This window comes from Marmota flaviventris, chromosome 19 (genome assembly GCF_047511675.1).
Source record: "Marmota flaviventris isolate mMarFla1 chromosome 19, mMarFla1.hap1, whole genome shotgun sequence".
Classification (NCBI taxonomy): Eukaryota; Metazoa; Chordata; class Mammalia; order Rodentia; family Sciuridae; genus Marmota; species Marmota flaviventris.
In genome coordinates, this window is record NC_092516.1 from 28,215,722 (window position 1) to 28,242,622 (window position 26,901).

The 26,901-nt window shown below is 45.3% G+C and overlaps 1 protein-coding gene and 1 pseudogene across 2 annotated transcripts; both read left to right on the plus strand.

Annotated features, from left to right (window-relative positions):
* The first annotated feature begins 566 nt into the window (after positions 1-566).
* Positions 567-25,914, plus strand: LOC139702979 (putative sperm motility kinase W). 2 transcript variants are annotated; one of them, XM_071605795.1, is made up of 3 exons: positions 567-870; positions 9,372-9,460; positions 24,417-25,914. In XM_071605795.1, exons 2-3 carry the CDS (start codon positions 9,392-9,394, stop codon positions 24,888-24,890), a joined length of 543 nt encoding a protein of 180 aa, XP_071461896.1. In that variant the 5' UTR covers positions 567-870; positions 9,372-9,391; the 3' UTR covers positions 24,891-25,914. The 2 variants fall into 2 exon arrangements, with proteins under 2 accessions (XP_071461896.1, XP_071461895.1); XM_071605794.1 differs by lacking the exon at positions 567-870 and adding an exon at positions 4,812-4,991.
* LOC114078705 (guanine nucleotide-binding protein subunit alpha-12-like) lies at positions 2,511-4,728 on the plus strand (annotated as a pseudogene).
* Positions 25,915-26,901: the final 987 nt, after the last annotated feature.

Here is a 26,901-nt window from a genome sequence, read left to right on the forward strand (position 1 = left end):
AGTTTTAGTTTCAGGTCTACTTTTTAAATAATTAACACATTGTTAAATCTTATTCTTGGTATGTGTATGACTTCCATTGCCCTTTTTGTTTCATTAATCAAGTCTCAATAATCTATCGCTTGAGCATGAAGTCAATGTATTTAGCTTTGGGCTGATATTTCTCTTTAAAAGAAATATCACACATTGTAGAGGGAGCATTTGGAACAAATATAATTCAGTCATCTGTATTCAAAGGACCAATCCTCTTTTTCTTGGTTATAAATATATGTAAGCAAGTGTTTTGGGGAACATTCTTGAGATTATTATGGTCATTTCTTTTCTTTTTTATTATTTTGAGTGCTTCTGTTTGTGTCTGTCTGTCTGGGAGCTGGACCCTGGGGCACTCGTCCACTGAGCCATATCTCCAACCCTTTTTATTTTATATTTGGAGATGGGGTCTCTCTAAGATGCTGAGGCTGTCTTTGAACCTGCAATCCTCCTGCCTTGGCCTCCCAAGTCATTGGGTTTACAGGCATGTGCCACTCTTCCTGTTTCTTTTTGGATTTAAGAACCTCCCAGATGAAATCCTGTAGTTGTCACTGAGTGAGAGGTTTAAATGGAAACCTCTGTTGTCTTTGCTACTATGTTTTCACAGAGAACGTCCGTGATAGATGAAGGCTGCCATTCGCCATGTTTGGTTTTGGTGATGAGACATCATCGTCTTCTTTTCTGCCTTTGAGCCTCAAGAGCACTTGCTTATCTCCAGCCACAGAAGATGTATGCAGTGACCAGAGGCATTGAAGCTCACGATTCTGTGACACAGGCCTCTTTGTTTCTCTGCCCTCAGTGACTGTGCCTGATGCAGGACCATAGGTCACTTGAAGTAGACAGGTGAGGATGTTGCACCACAGCTGTGCTCCTTGGTAGTGGGTCATTGCATCAAGGCACCTACTGCAGAGGCCAGGTTCATACCTGCTTCTTTATCTCGAGAGGAAAGTGAATGTCCAAATAAAGATGCCTTCCCAGGCAGGTGTAACTATGGAAAGGGACCTTCAGTGTCTCATGTCTTTTCTGGAACCTTGATCTGAAGCACTCTATTTTGCTTCTTATATATATGTGTATTTCATTAATGCAGCATCTGTAGCTGTTGTCACTTTTGGTATTTTTAGCCCAGGTACTTCAAATAATGTCAGGATGGACGGTGTTAGGTGGGTCCTTGTTGAGAATCCCTGCTTTCCTGGAGGCAGTGTGGAGGTACTGTTTTCTGTTCTCATGGGAGGGCTATTAAGGGATCTGTTTTTACAGGTCTGCACCCTTTATCTGTTCAAGAAAGAGAAGGCTGTTAGAATAAATATTTTAAGAGCTCAGGGCAGTGGCGCATGCCTGTGATCCCAGTGGCTCAGGAGGCTGAGGCAGGAGGATCATGAGTAGTTCAAAGCCAGTCTCAGCAATGATGAGGTACTGAGCAACTCAGGGAGACCCTGTCTCTGAATAAATCTCAAAAAAGGATTGGGGATGTGACTCAGCGGTCAAGTGCCCCTGAGTTCAATCCCTAGTACCCTCTCCCCTGCTTAAAAAAAAAAAAAAGGATTAATTACTTTATAAAATCTGTTTGTGTGTCGAAAATAAGTCCAGGGGTTGCCTAATATTTTAAAAATGAGACTCTAGGTAAGTAATTCTAACAGCAGATAATTTTTGGAATTAAATGCCATTTCTTCACCATGTCATTCTTTACATCTTTGATTTTTTTTCACTGTTGTTTTTGTTTTAATCATATGGCATTTTTATTTTGCTTGAATTAGTGTTTATCCTTGCTTTTTCCCAAAAGGAGAGAGTTGATGTTTTACATCGTATTTAAGCACACAGGCCTCTTCTGATACTTGGATTTGTTTTAAAAATACAGTAAAAATGTCAGGTCTCAATGTTGGCTTTTTCAAAGGGTCTCACACATCAGAATTTTTCACTTCTGAAACTAGAGGTGTTGCTCAGTGGTAGAGCCCATGCTTAGCATAAACAAGGCCTTGGGTTCCATCCTCAGCATGAAACAAAAAAGAATAGTTCAGTTTCCCAGAGTGAGGACCACATGTCAAAGAGCCTAGGTCAGGTAGACCTACATTATATTTTAGAAAGTACCTCTTATGCTGTCTGAGCCTTAGTTTTCTCATTTGTACAGTAGGTAATGATTAACCTACAATTTGTGAGGCTTAAAAAAAAACAGACATACAGGGTTTAGGATGGTGTTTACAACAAAACAGTCTCCTATAAGTGTGGAGCTTGTTTTCTTGGATGCTAGAACCTGGGGGACTGCATCCTGTTTGCCTGGGACAGCCCTGTGGTGTGCTTGTTGCCCCAGCATGATTATTAACAGTGCCCCCTTTTGCTCTCAGAAGTCTCCCCATTTGGGCAGTGATTACATGTACACCCCAGTTAGAACCCAAAAGTAGCTTTAACCCCCATTGAAGCTGAGAAACAAGTCAAGCTTTTTGTCGTGAGTCAGGCTTCACTTTGTCAGTTGCTCTTCAATGTGTGCAATGTTTACCAAGCACAAGTGGGAGGAATCCGAGGTAGGTGTGGGTGTGCACAGATGTGTGCCCCCTTAGCTGTATTTGTGTGAAAGGGAAGCTCTTCTCTGAGGAGGCAAGTGAGCCATTGGTTATTTTCTGTATTTCAGAAACCATTTGTAACCCTGCATCATAGAAGTCAATGTCTATGATGTTGTACATCCACCCAGCACTCTTTATATCAGAGATTGGTCTAGGCTTCTCTGCATAGTGGTCAACTTCCAGTGTGACAGGACTGTGTGAATGGCATTGTGGCAATCGCCATTGTCAGATGAGGTTTTCCGTCTTCTCATTTAGTTTCTTCTCATCACAGATGCATTTGAGAGTCAGGTGAACAAGTCTTTCTGAGGAACACGACAGGTAGCCCAGTGTCAAGAGGGCTTCTTAACAGTGTTAAAATCAGACTGAGTGACGTACTGGTTTGTATATGAAAAATAATTCATATTACCTTATGCATTTATTGACTTTTTATTTCTTACTGGTTCTTGTTTTTCTGCATTCCCTCTCTTGTAAGAAGGAAGAATAGAGCTGGGCACAGTAGCACAGTGTTATAATCTTAGTGGCTATGGAAGCTGATACATGAGTAGTCCAAGTTCAAAGTCAGCCTCAGCAACTTAGTGAGGCTTTCAGCAACTTAGTGAGGCCCTGTCTCAAAATTTTTTAAAAAGAGCTTGGAGTGTGTTCAGTGTTTAAGTACTCCTGGGTTCAATCTGTATTATCAAAAAAAAAAAAAAAAAAAAAAAAAAAAAAACCAGAAGAAGAGGAAGAATACAGACAACCAAAGCAAAGGCAAAAACAGGGTTTTCTAAGATGAACAAAATACTAAATTTATATAGCATTGCAAAACCTAAATTAAATGAATACTAAGTTTTTGGAATGTTTATGTTCTGGAAGTGAGAAACAAAAGATATCTGTTGTGTAGAAACAAAAAGAGAAACAAAAAAAGAAAAAAGTGATTTTCCTCTGGGGCCTGGCAGTAGGGTTTCTGATCATTCCTCCTCAGATTGATGAGCCTCCATTCATTTTGAAATGAGGCATTTGAACCTTTCACCTGTTTTACAGTATGTGTATGACTGTGTAAATGAAATTTAAACTTCTTGCAAAGTTGGGGTAACTTTTCCCTACATCCTTTTCTTTTGACATGTTCTGATTCTTATTTTCTCCTGAATGTCTCCCTCATCCTGTATTTTATAGAACTACTTCCCTAGTAAGCAAGACATCTTGCTGGCCAGGAAGGCCACCAAGGGGATGTGGAACATTACTTCATTATTTTTAAAAAATCCCTTTTAAGATGGTGGTGTGAGTAGCCGCTGGTCTCAGTGCCTAAATTAGTTCCAGTGCTTTGATGGGAACATGTCAATCCTGTTCATGGTGTCCTCTTGTGAAAACAAACAGGCACACGTGGCGGACAGGCACAGCAACTAGTGAAGGGAGTCATTGAACATCTTTGAGACATCCTCAACAAGTTCTTCTTCAATGTCTCCATAATTTTTTTCCTCAAGAAGATGGACCTCCTAGTAGAGAATGTGAAGATGGTCAGCCTCAGGAAACACTTCCTGAATTTCAATGGTGACCCTCCCCAACTGGAGGACATCCAGCTATGCCTGGTCCAATGTTTTGACAGAAGGAGGTGAAACCACAGCAAGCTGCTGATCCCCATTTCACTTCCGCCATAGACACCGAGAACATCCACTTCATGTTCCATGCTGTGAAGAACTCGATCCTGCAGGAGAACCTAAGGGACGTAATGATACTTTGAGAGAGGAAGCCCCCTCATGCCTTTTTGAGGCTGCCTGCATGGCTATTAGTGCTTGTGGCCTGTGTGGTTCTGCAGGGCTTCTTGGACACATCTGTATTACACCTGGGTCAAGAAAGCTGGACTCCAGCCCAGCCATGAGCTCTAGGCAAGAGGACATGGGAACTCCATGTGAGCTTCTGATTCTGGGGACTGGTGAAATACTGAAATCCCCGTGCTCACCACTTTGGTGTTAATCTGCAGTACCAACAAAACAGCCTCTTTTTTTTTTTTTTTTACAGAAACTCTATTCCTTTCCAGACACAGTTTAATCAAGAATTGTGTGCTCAGCCACCTTCCCTCAATGAGTGAATTTTACACCCATGGTGGGTAGTTTAACAGGTTTTGTACATGTGATTTCTACAAATCTATTAAAAGTTTCCTTAAACGACATTTGTCTTCCTGGGTTGTCACCTCCCATCAATGTGCCAGTTCCCACCACACAGACTGCTGCCATACAGTGTGCCCCCGAATGAGACAACCTACTGACCTGTGTCAAAGCAGAACAGTGCACTTGGGGTGGATCTTGAGTGCAGGGTTACAGGTTTCCTGGATAATTCTCTACCTTTGACTGGTGCCTCTCCTAAAGCAGAGGTCTCCTACAGACCTCGATGTGGACAAAATGCGTGTGTCAGGAACATACGTGGGCAAGTGAGGTAAGTGGGTGCCCCAGTGCACAGCTCTGGCCCAGCCCCTCTCCTGCCTTTCCTTCACTGTGCCATCTTCTACCCTGGTGCTGACCACCCTGGCACTTCTTCATCACACCTAGACAGTCTTACATCCTACCCGGTGTTCATTCAACAAGAGTCAGTCATTTTTCAACTTAATAACTATCACATGCTCAGACCTATAAGTGTGGGTGAAATATGAGAAGTCAGCAGGACCAAGGCAGAAAATGCTACAGGTGACAAGAGCATAAACACATGAGGTTCCACATGTATTAGTATTAGTATTCCACCTAAAACTAGCCTCCCCTGTCTGTTAATAACATAAAAGCCTCAACTCTGGCTCTCAAAAATATGGAATTGATGTGAGCATTGATGAAGTGACCAGTCTAATAGGTCTTTCTAAAACCTCCAGTAGATGAGCAAAGATGGGAGGCTGGATGCTCAATATATGGATATCTGTAGGGACATGTAGCCAGGACTCCCAGCCTGTCCTCACCTGTCACATTCCACATGACAAAAACACTCAGGGTCACTCCAGGTGAACTGGGCTGTATGAAATAATCACACAAGGGACAGAGATACCTTTTTCTTTGGGGTCCTGTGATGGCTCCTCTGACCTTAAGGGTCCGCAGAAAGAGAGAGCAAGCACGTGCTGAACCCTTTTATTGAGGAGAAGCCATTCAAATGAGGCATGGGGTCAGGTTTCAGGGGTGTGAGTCTAGATTCATGATGTCTGCTGTCAGCAGGTTGACTGACATCTAGGAAGGCCATACCCAACGGCAGAGCAAGAGAAGGAGACACACAAAGGGAGTTTCCATGGAACTTTCTATCCCAAACAGGGCAAAAGGGTAGTATTACAAAGGAATGGGTAAGCGTAGCTCAATCCAGGGGGTGACACGCCTACATCTGAAGACACGCCCTCAAACTTCCTGGACCAGGGCAATGTCCTGGTCACTACAATGACTGGTCAAAGTCTCTCCACTCCAGGATGGAAGGCGTGAATCATTCAGAGTGGCTCCCCACACTCAACAGCACAGCAGCAGCATCTCGGAGGAGTGCTTGCACAGGGATGAGTGGAACATCCACTGCCACAAGCAGTGCCTTGCATGAAAAACTGTCACACAAGGAGGAACGGCCACCTTGTAGAGGGACTCCCGTGGGAGCCTTGCATTCTAAACAGGAAGGAAGTACTGATTGAGTTGAAATGACGATTTCTCTCATTTTCACTTACACTTCTAATTTGGGCTTCAGCAGTTATTGATATGAGATATAATAGGGAAACACTCTAGAAAATCTGAATAACATAGAACATATTGTGTGTCAGTCACCAGTGATCTCAGTACTAATTCCTGAATTTAGGTGGACTTAAAAACAGTACCCTGTGGGCAGACAAAATTGCCACACACAAGGTCTGTCATAGGCAGATGCTGCAGCCAGGGAAGGGCACTTATCTTTGCACCCTCCTCTGCCTTTTGCAAGCACCACTCCTGCTTGGGGTCCATGACTCTCAAGAGCCCCATGTAAAGTGAATGTTTCAGGGAGATGTGATGGGAAGGCAGACACAGCAGCAGGATTGAGGAGGGAACTCAACATTTAAACCACTGTGTATTAGACCATATGCTTACGACAGCGTAATTCTAGCCTAATTCTACCTAATTCTAGCCTCCTCTGTCTGTTAAATAACATCAGAAGCCTCAACCTAGGCAGGTGTTGGAAGAAGCAGGAAGTCATGTTCCTGCTCCCTAAAGGCCACCTGAGGAGGAGTGGCTTCCAAGTTGATCCAAATTGCTAGGCATGGCAGGTGAGTGTGTGTGCACATGCCTCAAAGTCATGGTTCTTGTGAGCTCCCGCTGACTACTGACCAGTGACAGCCCCTGAAACAAACTCACAGATGGTGGTAAAGTTTATAAACAAACAGAAGGTGCACCTACAGCATGGGCCCCAGTGGGGCAGACATGTCACTTTAGCCAAGAATTGGCATCTGTGCTACAACCAGAAAACCATGCATGCATGGAGGAAAGACACCCTACACCAGGGAGGGTATGGGTGGGACACAGTGTTAAGACAGCACATGCTGTGAGGGGTGAGACATTGTGGCTGGGGCCAGAGGAGGAACGGAGAGCCCAGGTGTAATGGCCTGGCCCATATTAGAAAGTGCAGTGTTCACTTGCAGGCCCAGGTAGTAGCATCTGGGGTGGCCTTGCTCATGGGCCTGGCTGCTCTGCTTTATGGTTAATATGGAGAACTGGGATCATCTGGAAGAGGGTCTGAGGGTGGACAGGCTTGTAAGTTACCCTGGTGGAGCTGTTCCTTGCGGGAAGCAGGTCTTTGCAACCCACCAGTTTTTTGTGAGTGTTCTGGTTGCCTCTGACCATCACTAGGAGTCTGGGAGTCAGGGATTAACTGAAAACCCAGTAACTCCTAGATAATTCTTGGAAATTCGTTTTTAAATCAAACCCCTGACTTAATCTTGTTTTTGTTGTCTTCTTACCAAGAAGCTAAGTTCAAAAAATAAGCCTGTTATTTTGGATTCTTGTGGATTGAGGTGACGTTGGGAGAAGAAAGAACAGTCAGCCATTCCCACTGGCTCTTTGCATTTATTCTAGTAGTTTTAAAAAGCTGGGATCCTTTACATGAGGCAGTGGGCTTTCCCTGATTCCTCAATTATTCAGGAGTGTGTGTCTTTGGTAACCTGTTATTTTTTTTTTAATTTTTATTCTAATTTGTTATATATGACAGCAGAATGCATTATAATTCATATTACATATGTAGAACACAATTTTTCTTTTCTCTGATTGTATACAAGTATATTCACACCATTCATGTCTTTTTCATATATGTACTTAGGGTAGTGATGTCCATCTCATTCCACCATCTTTTTTTACCCCCTTGCCCCCTCCCTCCCTCTCCTTCCCCTTTGCCCTATCTACAGTTTGTCTATTCCCATGTTCCCCCTCCGAACCCCACTTTCCATGCTCCCCCTCCTTATATCAGAGAAAACATTCAGCATAAGGTTTTTTGGGATTGGCTTACTTCACTTAGCATTATATTTTCCAACTCCATCCATTTACCTGCAAATGCCATGATTTTATTCTGTTTCACTGCTGAGTAATATTCTGTTGTGTTTATATATACCACATTTTTTAATCCATCTACTGAAGGACATCTAGGTTGGTTCCACAGTTTAGCTATTGTGAATTATGCTGCAGTAAGCATTGATGTGTCTCTGTCCTTGTAGTATGCTGTTTTTAAGTCCTTTGTGTATAGACAGAGGAGTGGGTCAAAAGGTGGTTCCATTCCCAGTTTTCCAAGGAATCTCCATACTGCTTGGTAGCCTGTTATTTTAAGGTCTATAAATTCCTTGGTTTTCATTGAAACCAGGTCCCTCTGTATTTCTTCCATCTTTCAGGATCAGGCTCACAGAAGACCCCAGTTCTGGGAGCCACTCTGTGTGGGCCTCTCCCTAGGACAGCACCTGTGTCCTCCTGGTCTGGCCAGAGTGTGCCAGGGGAGCCCCAGAGAAGGCAATCTCCATCCTCCAGATCTGAGCACGTCCTCAGGAAACCCTGCTGCTCCATCCACTGAGTAGCAGCATCCCTTCTGGGTACTCACCCTCTCTGTAGGAGCAAGTCCACAGAGCTGCAGCAGCCCCAGGCTCTGTTGTGGTTCTTGTGTCAGTGGACACTGGCCAACATTACAATACTGGAATATTTCTTTGAGCAGAGATACTGGCCCTGGGTCAGCTCCATGGCTCTTAGAGTCCTTGGGCCATCCCAGGACATGTGTGAAATCTTGTCCTGCATAGCTCCTCCCCTACTACAGTTATTGTCCTCCCAGGTCCCTGAGCCCTGTCCTAAGAAAAGATTGACTGCCCTCAAGGGCCAACCATTTCAAGGAGCACCATGGAAGGAGAAGCTACACCCACCACCTTAGCCCTCAGAGCTTACCCAGGGTCTGTTGAACACCACACCCCCTCAACTGGGTAAAATTATAAAAGTTCCCATCAGATGGTTGAATGAGCCCCAGACGAAGGACATAAATGAGAAATCAAATCCTTTCACAACCAGAGCTGTCCTTCAATTCCCATTTTACAGCCTCACCAGGATAATAAGAGCTGCCTCCAACCAAGCCCGTTGCCTGGGCCCCCATGACTGGGCAGCTGGCCCATGCAGGTTGTCTCCACAGATGATAACCATACCAGCTGCCATGTTCTGCAGCGACATGTTTCTTTGACTCTTCCTGTGCTGTCTCTCCCTCAGTGTCCTCCCCATGTTTCATGTTTCCACTCTTCAATTTAGGATCTGCCACTTTCTCTGTTTTTTTTTTTCCTACGTGAAAAATAATTGAACTGTTTTCTTTTCCCCACAGGTCAGAAATTTGGTCAATTGATGACAACCCTGTTAAACACAGTTTGTCCGCAAACAGTCCAGAATGACATGAGCATATGTGTTATTAAGGTAAGAAGAATTTTATCCTCATTACATTTCCCCACAAAATACACTGTACTGTGATCTTCAAAGGCACATAGCACATGTGCTGTCTTAAAATGCACACTTAATTTAAAATGACAAACATGTCAAGGCAAGTTAAAAAATAGCAGCTCAATATTTACAATAATGATGATTAAACATCAAATGAAAATTTTATATTTACAAGACTTTGGGGTGTTACCACTGAGCTATCAATGTAAGTGATATAATAGATTCAAAGATTAAAAACCTCTTTAAATTAAAAATATTTATGTACATAAACCTGTTATAACACTCATCACAAAACTAATGAGGAACAGTAAGTTTTCAAAACAGAAACTCTCTCAAAACTATTTAACATGAGTATAGTTCAAAATACACCAATAACATTAAAACTCTAGGAAAATCCTATGGTTCTCATTTCAAGTTTTAAAGTAATTCCCTCCCACAGCCCCTACATGCCTATTCAAAACATTCTAGGCTGTGACCACTGAATATATAAAATACAGGCAGGATCATTTACCTCAGAAACAATTTTTATTCAACGTCTATCTAAAATGTCAGAGGTGACTGGGGAAAATGGAACCAGAATGAACTCAGCAAATATTAAAAAATAAATTCTGGCTTAAACCCTTTATTTAGAAAATGAGATGAAAATTATGGAATATGGGAAGAGTTACATGGAATATCCTATTATTGCACATTCACTTTGTTATAAGTAAATCTCCATGCTTGGGATCTTTAGGAGGTGTTTGCCCAAGATGAATTAAAAGGAGAAGGTAAAAAGACAAATTCCAGTGGGGGAGAGAGATCCGTGGCTAAAGTTTCTTCACTTTAGACTGAGATCAACCTTTCATCAAAGCTGAATTTGGGATCAGTTGCTTGTAAAAATTTCAAGCACATCCTGTGTGACAAACTGTTCTCTCTCAGATCTGGCTTAGCAGCCATGGAGCATCCAGCACATTTCTAGGAGGTCACCTGTGTGGCTGTGAAGCTGACTGGGAGAGTCAGAGTGCTTCAGCATGTGCAGAGGGTGGCTGTGGGTGGGTGGACAGGAGTGGATTAAGTAGTTAGATCCTTGAGCATCCTAAATAGACAATAAATGACCTTGTCATCGGGCCAGGGATACAGAATTTTATACCTCCTCTCAGACTGATGACCTCAAGCCAACATGGTTCCAGGACTTCTAAGGAATCCCCATGTGATTTTGGCCCCACACCCAGAGCTCAGAATCATAAGCTTGAATCTGGAAAGAAAAGAGCCCTCACAAAAGCTGATAACTACAGGATATTAAGGGTTTTGAAGTTATTTTTTCATTCTATAAAATAACTTCATCTTGATGTCATCTTTCTAGTAGCCATGATTTAACAGTCTACAAATATCTTAAAAATAAACATTGAGAGAGGCATTATTCTATTAACTATGTTCTTTAGGCTATAAAGGAGTAATATATCAAGGTATAATTATTAGATTTATTTAGCCTAGTGATAAATTAATTAACTATATGTGGATGTCACTGCCACATTTTACCTATTATTAACATGGACAACATTTATCAGGAGCATATTCTGTATTATATGTTACGTAAGGTTAAGGGACATCATATTTTCAGCTTTCTTTTCAATAAAAATTAAGCCCATTTTTCTATTTTATATGAGGTAACTAAATTATGCTATCTGTGTGGAAAATTTTGAAAAGATGTTTTGACAGATAACAATTCTTTTGGTGTCCCACCTAATCCAGTTTGAGGAGTTGATTTTATCAAGAGAAAGATTTATCATTGTCTCTGATTTCAGTAGAATAATGCTTTAATGTTGGTGATATTCCTGCTTGGGTACATCAAAAAGTTACATGCTGAAGCTGGGGTTGTGGCTCAGTGGTAGAGCACTTGCCAGCATGTGTGAGGCACTGGGTTTGATCCTCAGCACCACATAAAAATAAATAAATAAAAGTGTTGGGGGCTGGGGTTGTGGCTCAGTGGTAGAGCGCTCACCTAGCATGCACGAGGCACTGGGTTCGATCCTCAGCACCACATAAATGTAAAATAAAGATATTGTTTCCACCTAAAACTATTTTTTTTAAAAAGTATTGTGACCATCAAAAATTAAAACATTTTTTAAAAAGTTACATGCTTGGATGCATCTTATAGCATCTAAACTTCATTATACATTCTACATATCAATAAGCCTGGCAGATAAATAGTTTTGGTTTGATTTGTTTAAAACTAAAGAGTACCTTTCAGTGTTCTGGACAAATAATTAAACTGTAAATCTACTTAGGTTGAAAGTAGAAATTAATTGTGCAAAGATTGGATGAATGGAATATATATAGCATTAAGTTTCCGTTCATCTCATTTTACCCATTCCTTTAAAGTACACCATAGTTTACAATTGGCAGATGTATCTGTATATAAATATATATTAAAGAGCAAAGATATAGGGGCTGGGGATATAGCTCAGTTGGTAGAGTGCTTGCCTCGCATGCACAAGGACCTAACTTGGTTCAGTCCCCAACACCACGAAAAAAAAAAAGAGCAAAGATATATATCTAAAAAAAAGTCACCTAAGTTCTGCTTTATTAGACTATATATAGTTCACTTATTGCATTGAAACTGAACTTGGCTTTACAATTTTATGTACTTTTATATTTCCTCAAGATAGGAATTTATTTTCTTGAAATTGGACTTTCTTTTATTACTTAAATCAGTTGTGTATCTATGATAAGTTACCACCAAATCTTAGATTGCACAGAGTAAATTGACATACATATTGGGTATACACACATACACACCCACACACAAACTTATGACTGCCAAGGAAGTCTTTTGCTCCCTGCACAGCCTCCAGAGCTTTCTCCTTCCCAGATCCCACCTGCAACTACTCACCTTCCTGTGTCTCTCCAGTCAGTCCATCCCTCTCCCCCCACAAGCACACACAGCCGCATCCACCTCCTCACACACCTCCCTGGAAACCCAAGTGTTCCAGCCCACGAAACAGATGAATTGCTAGTGCACTCTGTGGAATAGGGGTGGGTATAGCTATTCCCATAGAGGAAATGAAAGATGTTTTGTTTAGGAGCCTAGTTGTCCTCCTCCATGTGGTTGGCAGGTAGCTGGGGAAAGAAACCAGGTTGCTCCTCAGCAGTACAACCAGGTAGGACCCCTCTCATTGGAGTCAGCTTCCCATAAAAGAGACCAGGTGGACCATCTTCATACAGGACTGCACCAGCCCTATTAAGTGTTACAGAGGACCATCCTTTGGTTCAGATGCCTCTGCCAGACAGAACCTTCTAAAGGACTCCAGACTTTGTCTAGAAAGCAAGGAGTAACACACTTGAGGAGGAGGCATAAAGGGTGGTTGAACCCATCTGGGAAGGATTTTCAGGGGGTATGTAGAAAGCCACAGACTTGGAAGACCCCTGTAGGAAGGACTAGCAGGAAGCACTTTACACGGGACCTGTGCTGAGCAAGAAATTGGGCATGTGTCTTGGAAATACAAAGGCAGAAGGCAAAACAATATTGGTGTAGATACAGGAAGAAAGAAAGAGAGCGACAGATGAGGCTGGACACCGAGGAATTAGTAGGAAGCAGGTTTTTTAGCTGCATCAGTCCAGAGGGGGCTTTCATCTAAATTAGTTCATCCCCCTGAACCCCGAGTTCAAAAATGTTTATAACTTTATACCCAGTATGTAGGGGAAGGGGGGCCTCAGAGGCTTACAATCTGCAAAAGTCCACATAAAAGTAGGTTTTTTTCTATTGCAATCAACCCAGGCCTAGATACAAAAATAATTCAAGGATGCTGTTTGTGAAAATCAGTCCCTGGGAAAGGGAGAGTTCCCTTCCCCTTTCTTGCCAGCCGGCTTCAGGGAATCTAATTTGCACCATTCATTCTTATCTTTGGGATTGTGAAGAACTTTTAGGATCTAACTACTTTCCTTTGAAATGTAAATGCCTCTGTGAAGGCTTCAGACCAAGGCCTTCTTGCCTGAAAACTCTTCTGCAGAAATTCTTGCTGAACAATTATGGTGAGGGTCTCTGAAGAAGTTTTGTGGAGGAGCAGGTGCCACCACAATACAACAGAAAAATACATTTACAATTTATTATATGTACCAGACATTTCTCTAGTAATTCCCAGCCAGCCAGCCTGCCAACCACCTGAGACAGGGGAAAAAGACAGGTAGCTGATTATCAAAGAAAAAGAAATAACTAGATAGCACTTCCCCATCCACCGATTCCTAACACCTCCAGGTTAGTAGAAAGATCTCACTTTCCAACACAAGCAATACCTCGTTGATGCTCTTTTCCTGCCTTTTGGTCATGTAGGCATGAGATGAAAGGAAACCTAAAATCTTTAAGGGACAAGACATCCCCATTCCCAGGGGCACCAGCTGTGGGCCCAATCCTCTCAGGGGAGTGTGTGGTTTGTGTCCTATAAGGAGATTGTGTGGGGGGGAGCTGGTTCAGCTTGGCTTGTGCCCTTATAAGGACAATAGCATTGGCCCTTGGTTCAGTGTGCCTTGTATCCTTATAAGGATAAGGAGAACAGCACAAGCTTTGATTCATTGTGACTTGCTTTGGTTATTTGATTATCTTTCCTCCTATTTATTCATGATTGCAGTAAAATATTTCAATACCCTTACCTCTCATTTTGAGTATGCTGTACAAGCCTTTCTTTGTGGTTCCTATGGGGTTCCATTTAACATGAGAAAGAGATGCCATTCTGATGTGAATCTATAACAATATGACTTCATTTGTGTACAGATGTGACTGCTGTACCTCTCCAACTCCTCCCCTTTGGTTACTCATGTTACAGTGTTATATATGATAATTATTTGATGCCATAGAATAAAATTGGGTGTTTTGATACATTATTGTCTTACATGTAGAAAACAAAAGTAGCACTAGCTCTTATGATTATCATGAATATGGGACCTCTTTCTGTCTTTATCAAGATCTGAGTTCCTATCTAATGTCCTTCAGTGCAACCTAAAAGACTCCCCTCACACAGGGCACATATAATAAGGACCTGCCCTCTGGACTCTTATTTATCATGTGCTGTGGTTTGACTGTATCCCTCCAAAATTCCTGTTGACAGTTCGGCCTCATTGTAACAGGATTGAGGTTAGGCCAGGAAGCTCCAACCCTAGGGATGGGATGTGCACAGGAAAGGGGGAGGCAGGAAGAGAAGCTCCTCAGGTGCCATGTTGGGGTTTTTTTGGGGTGTGGCTGCCGTAATACCTTTTCCCAACATTCCTCCTTTTTTGCTTTCTTAGGAACTGGGGCGTTGTTGGTCAGATCTGGCTGCTTCCTGCTGTGCGGGGGCAGCGTGGGACCTAGAAAGGGGAAGTGGAGGAATGTTCGGGGGGCAGGTCTGGGGATACCATGGCAACCAGAAATAAAACCCAGTGGCTATAGACAGCTACTTCGGTAGGGGTGAAGTCTATAAAGGTTCCTTAAAGCCACAAGTCATCGATGGCATCGAACCAGTCCTGAATGGAGGAGATTGTTGGTATCAGGCACTGGTCTTGTAACAGAGATTCTAGGAAGTATTGGAAGCGTTGCCTTGACATGGTGTCACCAGCACCTGAAGAAAATCAGAGCGAACAAAAACAGGATGAAGATAAAAATTAATGCAAAGGTCAGGTTTTGGCAGGAGTTCCATGTTGGGGGACTGACAGAGAAGAGGCCGAGGGCCATGAGAAGGCTTAAAAGGACATAAAGGCTCAAAAATCCAGAATGGCAGGCTAAGAGGTCCTCCGGGCTCATTGTCTCCTGCTGTCCATGTCCGTTGCATTCCATCGTGCCTGGTAGTAAGCTTCAGCACTGAGTGAGCTGTTCTCTTAAAGATGTTGGGGGTTCATCGGTCATCAGAGGCTGGTAGTGCCTAAGCAGAAGCTGGTTGAAAGTTTGATTAGAAATTTTCTGGAATTGTGTTTGAAGGAACTTCATTATGCAGGGCAAGAGAGAGCAAAAAAGGAGCATCCCAATAAGGGGCCCCAAGAAATGTAGCAAGTATGTGGCGAGAGAGGATTGGAAGAACCCCGTTATGGGATTAGGGGAGGTGGGTTTGAGAAATTGGGTCGATAATTCCTGCAATTTAACAACATTCTTTTCTATTAGCCCAGACTCATTAACATAGTAGCAACATTCCTCTCTGAGGAACAGGCATGTACCCCCTTTTTCTGCAGTGAGGAGATCAATCACCCTTCGGTTCTGTAAAGCCACCTGTGCCAATGAAGTAACCTGCCACTGCAAGGAGCCCAGAGATTCAGCAGTGGTATCGAGCGCTTCTTGCAGTTTTTGTTGAAGGTCATTGGATGCCCATAGAGCATGACCTATAGCTCCACCAGAGAGTCCGAGACTCGCCACTGAGGTTGTTAAAGTGAGGCCTACCAGAACCGGCAGAAAGGCTGCCCTATGGGTACGGGAAGGTGGGACCAGTTGTCGGAATTCGGTGGAAGTGTACAAAGACAGCTGAGGAACTACAGTAACCAAGAAACAGGTGTCAGAGACATTGATCGTTGAAGTACTTAAAGACCCATTACACCAGAGGAAATGTCCAGGTTGCATAAATGCAGGGCTCGATGGGGTGCTATAGCTCAAGGCACAAATGGGTAAAGGATTCATTTTTGGCAGGTGGAAACAGATGAAAGGGAATGAAGCATTGGTGGAATAACTTTCCCACAGTGGGATGCGTGCCACATGTAGGGGTTGTCCTTTCTTTGAGAAATTATAGGTTTTTGCTGAAATATTTCCTGCCGCTAATGGGACTGCTGCTAGAAGCGGATGACTGAGTGAAGCACAGAGGAAGCACTGAGAAGTGGGCACAGAAAGAGGGTGGAGTTTAATAATTGGAGAGTTTGGTGTAGCAAATTAAGCCATGTGGGAGGGGGGCCTGAGGGGGTTGAAGGCTCTGAATCACCTTTGGATGGGCTATGGATAAGATCTCGAAGCTTTGATGCTGACTCCTTGATGTGTTCAATTACCTGGATGGTTGCCTTAGGTGGCATTATTAGGGAGCGGGAAACAGTCATCCATCCTGTGGGTTTGGCTGCACTTATCCGAGGGTAGACAGTAAACTCAGTATATTCCCATCATTTGTCTTTGGGGTCAGATATAGTTAAAGTGTACCATGAGGTCGGGTTCACATGTTGCCCATGCCGTTTAAGGAATCTGGTCGAAATCCAGGCCTTACGATTTGTATAATGAATTATGCACGACCAGTAAGGACACCCATTATAAACCTCTGACCACCGGTGGCAATAATTTTCAGTCTGATCAAAAAGAAAGCAAATGGGGCTGGGGATGTGGCTCAAGCGGTAGCGCACTTGCCTGGCATGCGTGTGGCCCAGGTTCGATCCTCAGCACCACATACAAACAAAAAGAAAGCAAATGAAAGGATCATCATAGCTACCTGGATCGAAGAACCTGGAAGGTGTCAATTTTAGGGAAACAGAGGTGCAGTTGTGGATGAAGCAAGTAGTTACATTGATTGTGCGGACCTTCTGCATGCCGTGTTCCGAGTATCATTCCCAAAGGGTGAATTGGTACATGGTAGGAGAGGAAGGTGAAGACCAGTCCCAACAGAGCACAGAAAACAAGCAAAGAGAGAGCTAGAGTGTTGGGAGAGCTCATTGTGCCTTCTTTAAGAGGAATTGGGCTGCGGGGAACACCGTGTGAGCCGTAACTTAAAGGGATGAGATGGGTGTGGAGAGCAGGAGTAAAGGGGAGGTTCAGGAAGTGACTCTTGGAGTTCCCCTAGGATGGTCCTGTCATCAGTAGATGAGACTTCTTGATGGTATGGAAATGTGAATCCAGGGGGTAAGACGGTTGTCTGGTAAGGAGAGTTTGGCGGCGGTGGTGGTACAGAGAATGACCAGATAGGGGCCTTCCCATTTTGGGGCAAGAGGCCCTTTCTCCTCCGAAGTATTATAATAGACTAAACTCCCAGGTGTTAAGGGAGGAGTGTTTGGAGAGGAGTCTGGGTCTGGGAGAAGCCAGTCCTGATATTTCCAGAGTTCCGAGCGAAGATGAAACAAGAGAGGCAAAGACAAATCTCATGAGAGAGGTCCCTGTGAAACAACCAATCCAGGTGGTATAAGAGGTCTTCCATACATTATCTCAAAGGGAGACAGTAAAGATGGTTTCTTAGGGAGAGCTCTGATCCGAAGCAAGGCCAGGGGAAGGAGCTTGACCCAGTCTAAGTTTAATTCCATTGTCAATTTGGTAAGAACTTCCTTCAGAGTCCGATTTACCCTTTCCACTTTTCCTGAAGCCTGGGGATGATATGGACAGTGGAAATGCCACTTGAAGGAGAGGGCTTGAGAGACCTTTTGTGTGATTCTAGAAATAAACTCAGGGCCATTGTCGGATTGTAAGGAAGTGGGCATACCGAATCTGGGAATGATGTCTGTCAGTAAGATTGAAGCTATAATGGAAGCCTTTTTATTGGAAGTGGGAAATGCCTCAACCCAACCAGAGAAAGTGTCCACAAAGACAAGGAGGTATTTAGTACGCTGTACTGCGGGCATGTTGGTGAAATCTACCTGCCAGTCAGCAGCAGAAACATGTCCCCGGGCTTGGTGGGAGGGAAACAGTTTAGGCCTTAAAGGAGTGTGAGGGTTAGTCCACTGACAGATCTGACAATTAGAGGCTATATTCTATAGCATGGCTTTGTCAGAGGGGGTGAGGGAGAAGAAGCTCTGTAAAAAGAGGGTCAAGGACTGAGAATTGAAATGGAATAGAGGATGGAGGAACTCGAAAAGGTCCTTATTCTTACTGGAAGAAGTAGGGGCTTCAGATGGACAGTCTAAAGTGGCCATTATATGCCCCCCCAGGGGGGTCATAATTGGAAGTGGTAGCAGCCATCCGTGCTGCCTGGTCAGCTTTGGCGTTGCCCTCAGCAACAAGAAAGCCATCCTTCTGATGGGACCTACAATGGACAACTCCCAACTGGGTGGGTAAGTGGGAAGCCTCTATCAAATTGGTTATAAGAGCTGAATTAGCGATCACATTACCTTTGGTGGTAAGTAGACCTTGCTCCTTCCAGATTGCAGCATGGGATAATAGAATGTGGAAGACATATTTTGAGTCAGTATAAAGGGTGAGGGATTTGCCCTGTGCTAGAAGGCAGGCACGAGTGACTACTACAAGTTCGGCCTGCTGGTTGGTGGTTCCTGAAGGCAGAGCTTTGGCTTCTATAATCTTAGTAGCCAAAACAATGGCATATCCAGAGTAATGAGTGCCATTTTGCCTAAAGGAACTGCCGTCAGTAAACCAGATAAGGTCGGGCTTGGTGAGTGGTCCCTCAGAAATGGAAGAATGACAGGGGAGGAAATTATCCAAGGTTTCCAAGCAATTATGAACTGGTGCGTCAGGTGTGGAGGTCGTTGGGAGCAGGGAGGCAGGGTTCAGTGCAGGGCAGTGGGGAATGTAATATTGGGATTTTCCAGAAAGGAAGTGAGGAATGACAAAACTCTGGAGGGAGGAAGGGTTTGAAGGCCCTTATAAGCTAAAAGATCCTTCAAATGATGTGGGGAGTGGATAGTTAAAGGGCCCCGAAAGTCAGCTTAGAGGCTTCTTGGTGTAAGATTTGTCCAGCAGCCAGAGCTCTAAAGCAAGGGGCCCACCCACGGATGCTAGGATGTAATTGCTTGGAAAGATATATCACAGGTGCAAATGTAGGCCCATAAGTTTGACCCAAAACCCCAAGTGCCTGTCCCCCTTTTTCATGGGCATATAGATGAAATGGTCTTGAAAGATTGGGAAGGTGAAGGGCGGGTGCCTTTAAGAGGAGTTGCTGATGTCTGCGGAAGTGGGGGGAGGGGGGGCAAGGATGCAAGAGGTTCACCAGGGGGTCCCTTTGCTAGGTCATACAGGGGTTTGGCTAGAAGAGAATAATTTGGGATCCAGGCCCTAAAATATCCTGCTAATCCTAGGAATGATAGTATTTCAGCTTTCATATGAGGCACCAGAAGATTAGAGAGGAGTTGCCTCCTATCCAGTGTTATTTCCTTTTTCCCTGGTGCAAGGGGAAAACCAAGGTAGGTGACAGTAGACTGGGAAACCTGGGCCTTGTGGGGAGACACCCTATACCCCTTATCTGCTAGGAAATTGAGAAGCTGGGCGGTGTGGGATTGAGACTGTTCCCAAGAGGGACTACATAAAAGAAGATCATCGACATATTGAAGGAGGGTAGAGTCAGGACAGGTAGGGTGGAAAGATGTGAGGTCCTGGGAAAGAACTTGGCCAAAGAGATGGGGACTATCCCTGAATCCCTGCGGAAGGACGGTCCAGGTAAGCTGACAAGAATGGCGGGTGCGAGGATAAGTCCATGTAAAAGCAAAGATATCCTGAGATTCTGAAGACAAGGGAATAGAAAAGAAGGCATCCTTTAAATCTAGGACTGAGAAGTGGGTAGTAGTAGCAGGGATCTGAGAGAGAAGGGTGTAGGGGTTGGGCACTAGCGGGTGATTGGGGACTACAGAGGAGTTGACGAGGCGAAGGTCTTGGACCAGTCTGTAGGACCCATTAGGTTTCCTAACTGCCAGAATGGGGGTTTTGAAAGGAGAGTGTGTAGGCCTAAGATACCCCTTCTGTAATAAATCCTGGATGATGGGTTCTAATCCGAGGAGGGTTGTGGTTGTAAGTGGATATTGTGGTTGATTAATATATTTTGAAGTGTCCCATAAGACAATATGAATAGGACTGCACTTAGCCGTAGAGGGCGTAGTTGTGTCCCAAACCTCAGGGTTAACTGGTTTAGATAGTTGTGGGAGAATGTGTAAAAGAGGTGTATCTGTCCCTAGGAACATCATGAGGAAATGAGAGGCGGGGGAGGTGTGGGGTGATATGTGAATGGTGACCTTCAATAGTGAGAGTATATCCCTTCCCAGAAGGGGAATGGGGGCAATGGGTCATAACAAGAAAGGAGTATGTGAAGGACAAAAGGGATCCCTGCATGTAACATGATAAGGGGGGGAGGGTTGCCGAGGGAAAATCTGTTTAACCTCCTACCCCGACAATAGGAGTTTTCGAGGGTGTGATAGGACCCCAATACTCCCTCAAGACCGAAAAAGTGGCACCAGTATCCAAGAGGAAGGTAATGGAGTGTCCATCCTCCAGGAAGGTGACCCTAGTCTCTTGCTTCTTGATGGTAATAGTTGGGAGGGAAGGCCCAGTGCCGCAGTCTGGCTGGGCACAAATGCCGCAGTCTGGCTGGGCATACAATCAAGAGCCACCACACAGCTTGTAGATTCAAACAGCAACTCTTTATTCCCGAACTCACACCAGCCATCTACAATCACGTTCTGGGGAAATCCACATTCTCTGCCCAAATCCACTTCACTGGGCTTCTGTCTCCAAAATCTACTGTCTGAATCCCGTGAGAACTCAAGGGGAACTCAGGCAGCAGGATACGCCCTATTCCCAGGAGGAATAATCTTAAACCTGGAACGCCCTAAACTGGAACGCCCTAAACCTGATTATCTTAAACCGGGAACACCCTAATCCGCCCTGGTCCTTGAGCAAGGTCACCTACATTCAATGTCACTGCAACATGGGGTACGCTGGCAAGGAAATTGTCATACCTACTTGGCTAATGGCTCCCAGCAGCCCAGGGCTCTGTCAATCCTCCTCTGCCAAGCCCAGGAGAGGCTGGGGTTGTGGGGCAGCTGACCAACCTCCCCTCCGGGTTGTTGGACAGTCTGACCCCCAATGCCCCCTCTTGTGGCATTTTGGGCAGGGGGTGGAGGGTGTCCTCGGTGAAGGATAAGCCTTAGCCCAATGTCCCTCCTTACCACATTTGAAGCAAGCTCCAGGGGGTATCTTATCAGGACGGTGTGGTGATGACCTTCCCTGAACGACCTGGGCCAACATTTGGAATTTGGCGATTTCGGCCTTCTGCCTGCGGCGTTCACTTTCGTCCTCCCTACCATGGAAAACCTTGAAAGCGACCAGGATTTCGGTCTGAGGAGTAGCAGGGCCCTGTTCAAGCTTCTTAAGTTTGGCTTTACATGATGGCCGTCAGGGGTTTCTGGGTCAAGGTTTGTGTACTGTTGGAGGGCCTTGGTTAGTCTATCCAGGAATTCTGAAGGTGTTTCTTCCTTCTTCTGAATGACCTCCTGCACTTTTTGAAAATTAACGACCTTGCGGGTGGCCTTTTTCAGGCCTGCCAAGAGGCAGGATGCAAAAAGGTCACGAGACTGTAAGCCTCCAGGGGTGTTATAATCCCATATAGGATCCTGCTCCAGGACAGCGTGTGGGCCCGTAGGGTGGTTGAGATTGGTTCTATGATTCTCATCAGCATAGGCCTGGTCTAGTTCCCAGACCTGTTGCCTTTCCTCAGGGAGAAGTGTATTGGCCAGGAGCATGTAAATGTTGTGATGAGTGAGGCTATATGCTTCAGGACCAATTGATACTCCCGAATGTAAGTGGTGGGGTCAGTGGTGAATGAGCCTAACTTCCTCTCTAGCTGAGTAAGATCCGACATGGAGAAGGGTACATGTACTCTGATAACACACTCGGGACCAGCAACCTCATGAAGGGGTACAATCGTCATGGGAGCGGGAAGGGGTCCCTTAGACCTGGTAACAGGAGGACTGAAAGAGGCAGTCGGTGACGGGCAGGAAAAAGAGGGAGGGGAAAATGATGTCTCTGCGGAGGAGGGGGTGGAGGCAGCAGCGGAAGAGGGCGGAGGGGAAGGGGATGAAACGGAAGGCTGAGGATCCATGGGATCAGGCACAGGAAGAGGAGGGGATGGCAGGAGGGGAGGAGCAGGTGGGGCTGAGGGATAAGGTGGGGGTTCGTCTGCTGGGTCAAATGAGGAAGAGTCCGCGAGGTCAGGAGTAGAAGTAGGGGAAGGAGGAGGGGTTTGCAAGCAAGGAGGACTTGAGAGGGAGAATAGGAGGAGCAGAGAGCAGGGTGCTGTTCAAGAAGGCTAAAACCTTCAACTGCAGGGAATCTCCCTCCACTTTTTCAGATGCTGGCAATAGTTAAAAAGGTCCCGGAGAAGATTTGGATCTAATGAGCCTTATGGAGGCCAATGATTGCCATTATCCAGAGGATATATAGGCCAATATTGGGTACAGAATTTGATCAGGAATTGGGTTTGATATCTGGTGTGTGAGAGAGTGTGGTCAGATTTTTTATTAGACATTTGAGAGGCGAGGTTTCAGGTATAGACAAGGAGGCACCCATGGTCACAGAAAGAGATGGAGAGAGAGAGAGAGAATCTTCGGGCCAGAATGATCAGCAAGGGCTAAAATGGCGTCCCCTTTTAGGACCTTGGGGATCGAAGAGACTCTAGGAAGAGCCAGGAAACGGGAGGCAGTGAGGGTCGTCACCCGGACTGCAACTCTCGGGAGGCAAAAAGCCGGAGGCAAAAGCCGGAGGCCACAAAGAACCTAGTACTAGGATTTACTGGTTACGGAAGGAGGAGAAGGAAGAAACAAAGGGGTCTCTCACCTGCACCTAGAAGCCTCACTCCCCAAAAGGAGAACAGGTCATCAGAGAGTCCACTGCGGCTGTAAAAACCTTAGTGGGGTGGGGTCTCTCTATCGGGCGTCAGGAGTGTGCCGCACGATCACGGTCGCAGTTCCTGCTGTAGCCCGAAGAGGGTGACGAGCCAGGAGGGGAACTTACCTAAGCCCGATCAGTGGTGGGTGTAAGGAGCCTGCGTCTGAAAAGGCGGACGAGGGTGAGATGTCTCGGCAGAGCCGGAGACAGGGCTCTGTTAAAATGCTCACCCGTCTCCCGGGTTTCGGCATCAATGAAAGAAACGACACAAGACAAATCACCGGAGGAGTTCCACTTTATTACAAAAGGCTATGGGCTTATATAGATCTAAGGAGAGGTGGCAGGGCTTAGGTAAATGATGGGTCACCCGTTTATTGGTAAGTTCTTCCAGATGTCAGTTCCAGAGCCCACAAAATTAGTTCTTATTGGGGCTAAGGTTCCCCTCCAGCGAGATTTCAATATTGGCGCCAGCGGGAGAATTGGTGCCGGCGGGAGTTTTTGGCACTGGCGGGGAAGGGGGAGGCAGGAAGAGAAGCTCCTCGGGCACCATGTTGGGGTTTTTTTGGGGGTGTGGCTGCCGTTATACCTTTTCCCAACAAGTCCTTTATTATTATTATTATTATTATGAAAGTGGAAAAGGTCCTGGAGGCCCAAAAGTGCAATGACCACTGGGGGTTGTGCCCAGGTGTTCCTGGAGCCATTGTGAGTGAGTTTCAAACTACAGTATTTAAGAGAGTGGCTACAGCTGGGTTTTTTGGTCCATAAGTACAGGAAGCTCTTGATGGTGACCTGTCAGACTCCCAGATAGTTAGCACATTTGGTGGTGGGTGGTGGGTGGTGGTTGATGGTTGCTGACTGGTAGTTGATGGTTGCTGGCTGGTGGTTGTGGTCTTTGGATATTGGGTTTTTTGATTTGGGGTTTTTTTTGTTTGTTTTTGCTTTTCTGGTTGTTTGGTTGGTTGGTTGGATGGTTTTTGGGGGGTTTTGTTTTTATTTTGGTTTTGGTTTTGTTTTAGTTGTAGATGAACACAATACCTTTGTTTTGTTTGTTTATTTATTTTTTTATGTGGTGCTGAAGATTGGACCTAGTGCCTCACACATGTTAGGAGAGCGCTTTACCACTGAGCCACAACCCCAGCCCCTGTTTTTTTTTTGTTTTTAAGCTAACATCCTTGTTCCAGTTTAGGATGAGTAGTCAGAGCAGTGTAATGCTCAAAGCTCCTGCTGTGAGCCCACCTTCACGGACCATCATATGGTCCTGCAGAACATTGGGGAAGGGGGCTTTGCTGAGGTGAAACTTGCCACCATCTCCTTTCTGGGACAGAGTTTGCGGTGAAGGTCTTGGCAAAAGTAGCCTCGAACTTCCCCTTCCTATCTGAACCAGATGTGATGGCGGGCTTGGACCATCCAAATGTGATCCACCTCTTTCAGGTCATGGAGACCAACGAATATATCTACCTTATCATGGAGCATACAGTTGGGGGACAGCTAATGGACCTCATCCTACAAAATGATGGCATACAGGATGAGGAGGCCCACAGACTGTTCAGGCAGATTGTGCATGCCATGCAATACTTCCACCAGAAGGGCATTGTGCACCTTGACTTGAAGCCAGAGAATATGGGGGTGGATGCTGGCGGCAACATCACATTCATCAACTTTGACCTGAGTACCGGATTCACAGCTGGGAAGAAGCTGAAGAGGTTCTTTGGCACTGTCCTCCATGTTGCCCCTGAAATCATTCAGGAGAAGGAATATAAGGACCCACAGGCAGATATCTGGAGCCTGGGTCTCCTTCTCTATGCAATGCTCACAGGAAAATGCTCTTTTGAGGCAAGCAGTAATAGGGAGGTGAAGAAGCTGATCAAGCAGGGAACATATGACATTCCCCCACATGTCTCCTAGGGACCCCAGAGCTCCCTCTGTGAGATACTCACAGTGGATCCCATGCAGAGGCCCACCATAGACTATGTAATGAAGCACCCATGGCTGACCCAGGGTGAGGAAACTTCACCCAGTCCTCCTCCTGAGGCACTCCTCAAACTCCTAGATCCTGCAATTTTTGAAAACCATGATCAACATGGGTTGCGACCATTAAAATACCTGGGTATCCATGGCAATGTAGGAAACTCAATAACAGAATGGCAACATACCTCATCCTAAGTGCCAGAGAACCCAGGGGGAGTCCTGCACATTCCAGGTGAAGCCCAACCATCGCCCAGTCCCTGAGGATCCTCCCAGGGTCGGCCCCAATAAGTGTTGTAGTGAGCCTGCCCTTCCCTTTCCCTGTGAGCAGCAGTAGCCTGCGGAGGCCAAGCAATTCCGGCAGAAGCCTGCTGGAAGTGCCAGTGTGCCTGCTATCCCTCTCCACTTCCTCATGTGGACACACCCCCTCCCAGCCTAGCCCCCCAGCATGACCCTGTGCCCAGTCACTCATCCTCCCACAGGACCTCCACAGGGCAACTCTGAGACAGTAGCCAGGGTTGGAAGAGGGAGAGGAGGAGGATTGCCAAACGCATCTAGCATCTCTGCTGTATACCCCGCTTCTGTCAGCCAGTGTCCAGAAACAGAGTGGCTCCAGTGGAAATGCCCAGCCCAGATGGACAGAACTGACAGACAGCCAGAAGACCCTGAGCTGTGTGGGATGTTGACATTATGGTGTGGGAGTGGGGTGTGCTAACTGGCTCAGGCTTCTCCACATGGATTCCAGGCAGGAGCGCATCTGCATCCACCAGAAGATTCCTCTGCTCCCACATGTGAAGCACATCATAGAGACTCTTGATGATGTGCTTCACGTGTGGACATGTGAAGGGACACTTCCTCCTGCCCTGCCCTTTATCCTTTCTCCCATGTTTTCAGAGAAATTTATTCTTAATTTTTTTCACAAATTGTATAATAAAATTGATGTTTCAAAGATTTTAAAAAGGCAGGTTTTTTTGTTGTTGGTTGTTTTTTTTTTTTTTAGAGGCCTCACAGCAAGAGCCAGAGCCCAGTAGCCATCCTCTCTAAGACCTGGACCACTGTGCCTCCCTTTCCTGCTCACTGTATATACTTGCTCACCTTAAGCCAGGGTTCATGGGGACTTACTTGCCTAAAGCCAATGTAAATGGCTTGACAGAGTATAGATGGAGATGCTCCCCTTGAGCCAGTGGGTACCTGATTCACTTTGAGCTGGTTGCTTTGGCCAGAAGGAATCCTTTTCCTGGTCTTCATGCCCTTCCATAAAGTATGTGGGGATGACAGGTTGCAGCCATCTCCCAACAGCCCTAATAGTGCATCTTGGGGTAACTGGTCAATCAAGTGGTGCTAGGCAAATGCCCCAGTGACATACACTTCCATAGGGGCCAAACTGCACTCCCCCACACTCACTCCTCCCAAACCCTCCCCTCCACTCCCCTATCACACTTCAGCTGATCAGACTCTAGCTGTTGAGAAAGGAACATTTTACATGGCATGGTTCGTAAGGACATGCCTAGGTTCCCTGTGTTCACATATTAATACCCTTACAAGCTTTAGGGATTTTCTCCATTGTTTCTGTTCTTCTGAGATTGTTTGGCTGTAAAAAGGGCAGCATTTTCAATTCACTCCTCTGAGAAAAGGACATTAAGAATTTAATAACCACTAGATGTCTCCCTTATCCTCTAGAGGTTCCTTTAGCCCAGAGAGCAGGGAGAATATTCCCCACCACAGGTCAGTTTTTTCCCCTGTAGGTCATCACATTTAAAAGCTGAATTGTGGCATGAGGAGTTCAGTCATGCTGCTGAGTCAATTCTCCAGGGTCGTTGTCATATGGCAGCCTGGGACTTTGTTTATTCTCACTGGTGAGGCAGCAACAAATTCAGAGCAAGGTAGTAAGAGATGGGTTTGCTGGCCATTAGAAGCTCTTCCAGAGAGACATCCCAACAAGATGGACTCA